The sequence below is a fragment of the Mixophyes fleayi genome, chromosome 9, assembly GCF_038048845.1.
Source record: "Mixophyes fleayi isolate aMixFle1 chromosome 9, aMixFle1.hap1, whole genome shotgun sequence".
NCBI lineage: Eukaryota > Metazoa > Chordata > Amphibia > Anura > Limnodynastidae > Mixophyes > Mixophyes fleayi.
The window spans coordinates 10,304,115-10,314,898 of record NC_134410.1 but is presented as its reverse complement, the minus strand read 5'-3'; the positions used below and the strand labels follow the sequence as shown (position 1 = coordinate 10,314,898).

Here is a 10,784-nt window from a genome sequence, read left to right as displayed (position 1 = left end):
TGACCTCTAAATTCATGTTTAGTTTCTTATATGTTTTATTGTGTTGTGTGTTTTACACAATGCTTAGTAATTTGTGTATAGGAAAGTCATCTGATGTCTTTTTTTAAGCAAAATTTTAGTTGTATGAGCCTGGAGGATCATGGGAGCACAGACGGGGGTCCACGGAATAAGACCCCTGTACTTCTAATTGTACTACTTAAGGGGGAGGGGAGTTGAGCTGGGGTGGGGGGTTGTTTGCACAGAGTTTATTCTTGGGTAAGTTATGTTTCTCATATAATCCTATGTTTATAGTCATATACAATATTTGTCTCTGTGCATCCTAAGTGAAATTTGTATGGTTGTAATAGTTCTTCAAGATCACTGGAAAAAAATATTACTTTAAAATATATTGTGATATTTTATTAGAATTAATAAAAATTTTTAAAGAGTCTGAAAAACAATGCAGTCCTAATTGTCTGTGTCTGTAACTTGTTGGTCTCTTAGATGTTTTATGAACATATCTAAATTGTGTTAAAGTTCTTCAAATACATAAACAAAAAAAGTATTTGTGCACATGCCCTAACAGGTACAAACCACTCTATTTTCAGACCAATGTAGAAACACTCCACACAAACTTTGTGTAACAATTTTTTTTTAAAAAAAAACATGTTTTTAAACCTCAAATGAAACTAAAAAGAGTGCAAAACTGCCCAAATTTTCAATTACAAGTGGCACCATACCAGCTGCAAACGATGAACATCGTGAATAATTTATGAAAGGTGGTGCTGGGATACAAAGATACTGTAACACAGAGCAGCCAATCAGATCCAGCCTTTATTCTATACAGCCTAGAAATAGAAAAGCAAACTTCTTATTGGTTGATAAGAGTAAAAACACCAAAATAAATCAATTAAAAACAATTGCACAACTTCTGGTAAATGCTGCCCAAAATTGTGGGTGGAAATTTGCATGAGAGATTGGAGAATGTTGTTGCAATTGTACTGCAATTCTTAGGTGAAGAATTGTAAACTGTGCTGTAAATTTAGCCCTAAGAGAAGTGATCCTGTAACTGGGAAGTGAAGACTTGTGTAATATCAACATAACAAAATGCTGCTATTAACTCTCCCCCTTCCAGCATAAGGGGATATAGACTGAGACCTGGCTGCTGAACAGCAGCCTGCAGCCTGGCACTGAAGGGTTAAAGTGAGAAGGATGAGGGCTGGGCCCCTCTCCTGCCAGGCCCAATAGGAGGACAGCAGCCAAGAAGAGATAGAGCTGGGTGACTCTCTCCATAAATAGACCAGTCAGCAGCTCTCTGCAGACACTGAGGGCGGGGCGCCCCTTACAGGTGCCAAGTTCTTAGGAAGGGCTTTGCATTTGTGCTTCTGCAGCTGCTGGGGAGCCGCACAGAGAGGATGCACAGCTAATGGTAATACACACAAGCGCCATTGTGAGGGAGGGGTGCATTGTGTATCAGGGGAGGGGAGACACACACACAGCACACACAGCACACCAGGAATTACTGGTCTGATTGCATCTCTCTGACATCAGACTGGATGTTTTGTGGGTTACTTTGTTGCAATGTGTTTCCCCCAAAGACCAGGGATCCCTGTGTGTGTGATTGTGAATGCAAGCTGTTATTTGTGTTAGGACACGTATAAATGGCTATTTGTGCATCTCTATAGTGTAAGAGCTTTGTCTGCAGGGAAAGTTCTGCATCCCCTGTGATCACTCATTCAGGACCTGACACAAGTTCCGTTATTGTTATGAATGCACCATTTTGAGGCTGTTGGAAACTACCTTCTCCTGTGTGTGCTGTCTAAGCATGCTGGGACATGTAGTACCACGACTTCTAGAAAGCCCCTGGTTGACAGGCTGACTTATTTGTTTTATGTTGTATTATTGTGGCTAGTCAGCTGCACTGTTTTTTATTTTTGTTTTTTTAAGAAAATAATTTCTATTATGCATTTGTGTTTTATAACATTTACATTTCTCTGAAATATTTTGTTATATAACTCTTGTTTGCATTAATGTTCTGGATACTATTATTATTCAGTTAGCCTTTTTTTTTTTTTTTTTTTAATCCCTGGTTAAACCTGTTAATTGACTATAAAATCCAGGAAGCGTGCAGGCGAAACAGTGAGACCCTATGGCTGACGACAAAACGATTATTTATAATGCTAAGCATGAGATCACTGGGATTTCCGTGCATATGTTAGTAATTAGTGGTCTGGTCGTTTTGCAGTGTTCATGTAACTTCACTGCATGTTTTTGGGTGTGCAAATTTTAGATTAAAATCTCTTGTGTGCAGCTATAACTGTGGCATAACAAGAAGTGATCCATCACTAGATCAGGGTACACGATACTCTGCTGTATCATAGTATTATATCTTGTCTAACCAGTGAGACAGCCTCTGCTTTGTCTTGATTGTCCTGAGAATTCCAAAACATCTATTGTTTGACACTTTCTGTGTGTGTGACTTGAATCTGTCGCAGACTGGGGTAGCACTGGCCTATAGAATACCAGGAAAGGCAGTGAGTGATACAAAGTGACATTTATAAACGGCAATCGGTTTAAATATTTGTTGTTTGTTCAGTGTAGCATACCATAGATGCCTATCCACCAAGCCTCCAGACATCGCCTACGCCCCCAGATACCTGGCTGGACGTCCTTTACTCTCAGTCGGTGTAACCAGGCACGTCTGGCTAGTATTTGGGGATGATACGTGGCTGGTAAAGCCTGATGATCAGGTTGAACAACAAGTCAGAGGTCGCCCCACCCAAATGTCCCCCATCCAGTCCTGCAGGATACAACTCTCCATGGAGCTTATGTCTAACTCTCCTGCATTGCGTTTTTATGATGTGTATATAATTTCTGCAATGTTTTGTGTCCATGTGGTGTATTATAATAGTACATACATTGTTGTGTTGAACATATTCATAGTCCTATCAACCAGAATATCTGAGAGTTGTCTAAACTTGATGTCACATGTAGAAGTTCTTGTTGAACGGAAGAATCAAAATTCTGCTCTTCGTTTGTAGAAAAACACCTTTTTTTAACTATAGTGTTTATACACCAGGATACAGTTTAATTTTTTGCTTGTTTTGTTATTTTTCATGTGATGAAAATGCCACCAAATATTTGATTATATTTTTACTATAGAATGGGGCTAACAGATTGACTAATCCATTTTATTTTTTTTCCCAGAAGACTGATCGGAAAGGGGAAAACGCGTCAGAATGGAAGTGTCGGAGTACAGTCCTCAGCGCCAGTCCCTGCTGGATGCCATTCAGCGCTTTAACACCGCCACCACGATAATGGATGAGACGATCATGGTTCCCAGCATGTTACAAGACATAACTCCAGCCATAGAGGACCATGGAGATCCCGTTATGTCTAAAGATGTCCTTGAGCAGAACAATAACCTGTACGATTCCTATGTTCTCCTGAAATCTCTAAGACATGACATGAAGTGGGGAATCCACCAGGAACACGAAACTAAAGTAGAGCACTGTCCTGACAAAGAAGAGGAGACCGGAGATCTGGTGGACCAATTTCAGCATCACTTAAGAGGACTTCTGTCTGTCCTGACCAAGCTGACCAAGAAAGCCAATCTATTGACCAACTGTTACAAGAAGGAGATCGAGGTTGGCCATTCCAATACTAGACCATACAGTATTTATTACTGATGAACACAGCCTTATACCTTCTCGACTTGGTCTTGAAGGACATATCTAGGACATCTCTGTACGTTCAGAGAGTTATTTGTTTTTTTTACATTGACGCTTACAACGTTTTGCATTCGTTGGCATAAAATCAGCGACTGTCTGAGGTTGTCTACTGCCCTGAAACCAAAAAAAAAAAGGTCCAAATGAATTTCTTAGTACTTAGAGACTTTCAAGAAAAAGTTGTAAACCAATGACTTACTGGGTGACCGTATGATTGTACTACACGGAGATGTAAACCAGATAAATATTGTAGGTTTCTGGTAAACCTATTTAGTTGTTGGTGTTGGTTTATTATTTGCCAAGAAAAAGCTGGTTCAGCCACTTTGTCTTTTCCTCCCGTTAAGTGTTCCTTAACGGTGTTTAATTTCCTTTTATCCTTCCGTCAGGAAAAGATTGGCAAGAGAAACGTTCCGCTATCTAGGAGATCGAATGAGGGTGTCGTGGGTGACCTTGTGTATCCAAAATGTGTATTTTGTTACAAGATTGAATTGTGAAATGTAGCCCGTTAAACATGTCATACGTGTTGGCTTTTTCTTAATTTTTTTTTTTTTTTTTTTTTCATTTAAACCGATCCACTTTCTAACTGGGTGAGGCCGGTCGTTGGTAATGGTCCCTCTACCTCTCTTCGGTACCTCTAGAAAATTGCACAACATTTGTGATTAGGAAACGCGTGATCTAACAAGGTGCAAACTCGCATCCCTTCCTATATTTGAGTAGAGGAAAAATGATTGTAATTCTTTTGCTTACAAATCTTACTAGCCCACTGTTGCAGGAGCAAGACGCTTATTTCTTAAGACCTACAATAAACGCCTTGCGTGCCGCAGATTTTCTTCATTTTGTATAGAAGCGAGCGCGCAGCTTCTGTCGTAACTAATTAGAGGACTGCAGCCTTCAACATTTTATCTGCTTAATTTTACCATCTCTCTTCCTACTGGTCCACCTTCCCCATGCTCACAATGATGATACGCACATCTTTTGCCTCTCTGTCACTCACCCTGATATATTAAGGGTTATCACACCTCTGTAAGAGGGTGGGGAAGTGTTATAGGGATGGTGGGGAATAGAGCACAAATAATGGCACCTCTACTGTCTGGTGAGCTTTGCAAGAAGACTTGCTAGTACATTCATGGAATCTCAAGTCCTATAACCAGCACATAGTATACATTCCTCTTTTTACTTTTGACGTTGGAGAAAGAATAATTATTCTATCTCTCCAAGCCGGGTGTTGTACTGGGTGTAAAATGATGTTGGGTTGTCAGACCGGTGTCACGCCCTTGCAAATTGCCCATGTAAATAACCTGTTGTGTGCGTGCTAGTTTCAGCGTTGTAACTAAATTACAACCTCAGTATGATGCAGTAATTGTGGCCAAGATACCTGTCCATCTATTATTGGATTTTTATTGTTGGACTTTGGATTCCACTTACAATTATAAATGTTGTCAGACACAAATCAAGTTGTCAGCACTGTACGGCAATCAGGATGCATATAAATCATACGTTTTATTTTTGTCTTTCACAGCGTGACGTGAATGCTTTGCTTGCACGGAAAAACAAAAAAATGCACCTTTCGAAAAGAATGTTCATTTTCTTAGCCCAAGGCCATGTAACCATTAGGTGGCTCTTTTCCGTCTCCTGTAATTACCTCCCACTTCGGCTGTGCCAGATCTTAAGATCACCACCAGCCATCCATATTTACCCACAGCGTAGGTGTGTCTTGTATACGGCCCCTGATTGGTCAGGAGCAGCAGCCAATCCCGTCTTTCTGCATACACTGCCCATGGAATCCTAGTTGTTTAAATATGTTCAGTCTGCCAGCCCTCTCCTCTCCGTGCTGGGCCAGCAGCTCCCAAAACCTCTCCGTACTGGGCCAGCAGCTCCCAAAACCTCTCCGTACTGGGCCAGCAGCTCCCAAAACAGGATTTGTCATTTGCATTTAATCCAGTTTTCATGTGCTAAAAATGCATCGAAAGAACAAAGTTCTGGTTGCATCCAGAACTATTAATGCACCTGGAAAAACATTACTGTAAGACCATTTGTCCTACAAAAATGATGTTATTGCTGGTTCTCTGCTTTATATCAGTGTCTTACAGCTGTACGTAGAGTTACAGCTGTAGATATTGATGGCGAGGGGCAGTGTTACCTGCTCTTACTGTGCACAGACCCTGTGTCCTGTTACATACTGGGGTCCAGGAGTCCTTTGCAGGATAACCTGGCACATCTGTTGTTGTGTAGTTGCTCTGGTGCAGAGGAAGTACAGTCAGTGTGCAGGCCGGATGTACGCCTAGCAACAGCAGTACCGTAGCACAGCCACACTCTCCTCAGGAAGCCGTATCATGCAGCCCTTTCCTGGAGACTCCCCTCTGGTTGGTTGGCAAAGGCTTTAACCTTTTCTTATCAGCTGCAGACACTCAAGTTTTAACTTGTTTACCGTTTTATGCTTTTGTTTTTCTCGTCGTCGTGCAAGCGGCTTGCAGATTATTCTGCATTTACGTCTCCATTTTAGGCTGTGTCCAGGAATATTTCATTTGTTTCTTAGGAATAAAAGGTGTTTTTTAGGAGAATCTCTGAAGCTCTTCAATAACAAAAAAAAAAAAATGTCTAGTCGCACGTGGTCTTCATTTATTTATATAGCGCCACTAATTACGCAGCGCTGTAGTTTTATGCATTATTTGACTTTAATAATTAAAGGGGTGCCGTGGCTTGCAAATTATGTAGGCAGCCATTTTGTGAGCTGTATAATTATTAATGAGACTAGGGACTAGTGCCATGACTTTGTGCACACCCACAATATTAAGCCAATGTAACATTATATCCAATGATGCCAAACTTACTTACAAATGTTTTAGTATGATATCCATGTAAAGTATAGAATTTGTGTAATACTGAAGAAAAAAACGTTCTAATGTTTACAGTTCCTGACGTTACGTCTAACTTTGTAGTAAGTGCCGCACAGAACAACCAATCAGATTCCATCTCTCATTCTCCTAGTGCAGTTTAGAAAGCAGATCTCTGATTGGGTTGCTAAGGGCAGTACCGCTTTTTCTACAGTTGCCTGTAGAAAACTTTTTGGAAATGTAGGATAATGCTGTACACACGTAGGCTTGCTGACAAGATTTCTCCTTGCGCCAGTTTTAATAATTGATTTAGCGGTCTTTAAAATTGAACGCACATTAAAAATATAATGGTCTATGGAAACGCCCACTTGGGCGTTGGTAAGGAAACTTTTTATGTAATATACACGCAAAAATAGTATACGTGTATCCTCGCCTGGTGCAGTCTACCACCACCACCCTACCGTAAATATAGTTTGCATGTAAAACCGCTATCAACTAATCTGTAAATGTGAACGTGGCACAAGTCATGTTTCTGTTAACTGTCTGATTAATGGAGCTGATACATGGCTTTTTTTTTTTAACCCATAATTTAACATTTTATGTAAACCATACTCTCTTGCCTACGGGGAGAATTGTTGACATTGAACATAATTGTACATGGTTGTTTTTTTTTGTCTTTTTTAATGAACATAACTGAAGCACACAACAAAAATAAATGTAATCAGTTCTAAAACCCATCATACTTCATTCCATTTCCACATTTACGTGTTCTTATGACACCAGGCCGCAACAAACAAGTTTGTCCACATTGATTTCGTAGACATCGATCGGGAACTTTCTCTGGTTACAATGTTGAAAGCACTGAAATCCACAGGAAGTGAAACTTCTCACAGTTACAACAACATAGGAAACCTAATTCGCAACTTAAAAACAGAATGGAGCTTAAGAAATAATTCTTAGTTGAAATGTACTAATTACTATAACAATGATCCTTTTTGTGCCTGGGAGTGCTTGATCACGCTCGTGTTTTGAGCCTTGTTGATCAGTTTTTGGAAATGTGAAACTGGGGGCAGGGGCGAAGTACAATACGATAGATGTGGTCATGAGGGTAAATAAAGTCTGTATCTATTGCCTATGGTTGAGTTATGGTCTTGTAGAAAGGGGCTGTATTTACCATATAGACAAATACATGTCAAGATGCAGTCTGTATTCACCATCCGTTCTATTCAGCAAGTGATGGTTACCCATCAGATGCAGAACTTGATTAATGATCTTTTTATCATAGCGGCAATTTGCAGGTCTAAATGATCTAATTTGCCATTAAAATTGTACTGTGTGTATGGACACTTTATATTAGAAATAATTGCACACACCCCTCTTGCACATAAAAAAAATCTTCAGTCGAAATGGCAAAACTAAGGAAAAAAAGGGGGGTAATCAGGGAACATAGTATGGAATATTTAGGCAAATTGTTACTCGCTTGTTATTAGTAATGACACCTTAATAAACACAACTTAAAATATATAACATAACTTCAATGTATTTGTAAAATAAAGTTTAGCATCACTTAAAAGAACAAAAACAGGCACTGTGTTCAACAGTCTGATTACCACAAGGAAAAGTGAAGATGCTTCTCATAGCAACCAATGAGATGCTACCTATCGTTTTCTATTATAGTGGTGGCCCCCAGTGCTTTCACCTGTGGCCCCCAGCTCTCTTCTGCTTTATTGTCAGATGTGTTTGTTATACCAGTGGTTCCCAAACTTTTGCAGTGCGCTGCACCTTTAGCGTCTCCATAATATTTTCAAGGCACCCCTCCAAAATAATTACCGAGCAGTCCCGTTTTATAGTAGTTGGGTCAAGAAAACATAATAAGTATTTAGGTCAGGACAGAAATACTTATTTAGTTGTATGCAAAAATAACACATAAATCTCTGTGCCCTCCTTCATCTCCACACACACACACTCTGTGCCCTCCTTCATCTCCACACACACTCTGTGCCCTCCTTCATCTCCACACACACTCTGTGCCCTCCTTCATCTCCACACACACTCTGTGCCCTCCTTCATCTCCACACACACTCTGTGCCCTCTTTCATCTCCACACACACACACTGTGCCCTCCTTCATCTCCACACACACTGTGCCCTCCTTCATCTCCACACACACACACTCTGTGCCCTCCTTCATCTCCACACACACACACTCTGTGCCCTCCTTCATCTCCACACACACACACTCTGTGCCCTCCTTCATCTCCACACACACACACTCTGTGCCCTCCTTCATCTCCACACACACACACTCTGTGCCCTCCTTCATCTCCACACACACACACACACACACACACACACACACACACACACTCTGTGCCCTCCTTCATCTCCACACACACACACTCTGTACCCTCCTTCATCTCCACACACACACACTCTGTGCCCTCCTTCATCTCCACACACACACACTCTGTGCCCTCCTTCATCTCCACACACACACACACACACTCTGTGCCCTCCTTCATCTCCACACACACACACTCTGTGCCCTCCTTCATCTCCACACACACACACACACTCTGTGCCCTCCTTCATCTCCACACTCACACTCTGTGCCCTCCTTCATCTCCACACACACACACACTCTGTGCCCTCCTTCATCTCCACACACACACACTGTGCCCTCCTTCATCTCCACACACACACACTCTGTGCCCTCCTTCATCTCCACACACACACTCTGTGCCCTCCTTCATCTCCACACACACACTCTGTGCCCTCCTTCATTCTTTTGCCCCTCCATAGCTGTTTCCTATCACCATTCCCCTCCATGTCTTTACTTACCATACTTGACTTTCTTTCTTCTGTTTCTTCTGTCTTACCAATTCGGCGGAACATCCTCTCTCCTGCCGCTTGTCACTGAATGTCGGGCGTAATGACGTCACGCCTAACATTCAGGGAGGAGGGAGGAGGATGCTGTGTGAGGCAAGCAAAATTCTGCATTGAAATAACAATAGGGGTATTGAATCTGGGTAGGGTACTAAATATCTACTTAAAAAAATCCGACACTACTTACCACGACGTGACGATGGCGAGGGTGTGATGGTCGTCATGCTGATATTCACGACAGTTTGAAATAGTGAAGTGCAACACAGGTGAAGATCCCGGGACATCACACCTGCGCGATCATCGTGCCGTGGTAAGTAGCGTCAGATTTTTTTTTAGTCAATAATATGACTGCCACCAATTGTATCCCTAATGTACTGTTTTAATTTATTACTGAGATTTAGGGTGATGAAGGTTAGAGGGCCGCACATTACACTTAATTTCAGTAAGCAAGAGCTTACTCTCAGAAACGTGATTTCATTGCATAATTTGCGCAAGACAGATACAAGCTCATTTCTGATTGGCTGCAGCGTTTGGAGTGCAGATTTGCGTCTTTGAACGACGCTCCTACATCCTCCCCATTATCTATGAACGCTGCAGATGTTCCACCGTCCGCCAGGCCGATATTTTTATCTTCGTATTTTTCATTAGAAACTTTAATTTACTGGACAGCTCAGACGTTGCTCTGCGTTGGGAACCTATCCTGAAGATTGTGGGGCGTTATGTCTAGCCCAGCCTATGAAAGTTCTCATGGGAATATAAAGTCTGGTTTCTATTTTTACATGTATTGTAATTTCTCAGTCACAGAGCGGCGGAGGATTTATCCTTTTACGGAGGAGAGATTGGCGGGGCTGGGTGCTATCGCCACCTGCTGGTTTAAGCAAGAAATATATAAATATTATAGAAAACTCATCATTTGGAATTTGAAGGTCGTGTGTAATATCCCTCACTATCATTCTCAAATGGCCTATTATGTTTTTGTATCTGATGAGTCCCCAACTATCAGCCAATAGGTGACATTTTATGAAACGCAGAAGGTACTCTCATTTATCAAACCGTGGAGTATCCGCCCAGCCAGAATCCAGGCATGACCAGGTTCACCTCGGGCCTATATGGCCCTCGCTGCCTGCAGGGGTGGTCGTTCCAGCACCGTTTATACCCCTTCTACCTGAGACGATGGAGACCATGGACACTGGCGGAACATTACTACCTCAGATAGACAATGGCTGCTGCAGATTTGGTCTCCGGTCCGAGATGTTGGTGTAGAATAAAGAGAGGCCCAGATTGACCCAGAAAACAATTCTCTTTTACACCAACTCAGTGCGTGAGAGGGTGAAATGATGTTTTGTTCTTCCTAGTGA

The 10,784-nt window shown here is 41.6% G+C and overlaps 1 protein-coding gene across 1 annotated transcript; it reads left to right on the top strand.

Annotated features, from left to right (window-relative positions):
- Positions 1-1,285: 1,285 nt before the first annotated feature.
- On the top strand, positions 1,286-4,222 carry LOC142101913 (mid1-interacting protein 1-B-like). Its single transcript, XM_075186355.1, has 2 exons — positions 1,286-1,408; positions 3,187-4,222. The coding sequence occupies exon 2, from the start codon at positions 3,219-3,221 to the stop codon at positions 3,666-3,668; it is 450 nt and encodes a 149-aa protein (XP_075042456.1). The 5' UTR covers positions 1,286-1,408; positions 3,187-3,218; the 3' UTR covers positions 3,669-4,222.
- The last annotated feature ends 6,562 nt before the right edge of the window (positions 4,223-10,784 follow it).

Coding starts and splice junctions, on each gene's coding strand:
- LOC142101913 (XM_075186355.1), top strand. CDS start 3,219: ATGGAAGTGTCGGAGTACAGTCCTCAGCGCCAGTCCCTGCTGGATGCC.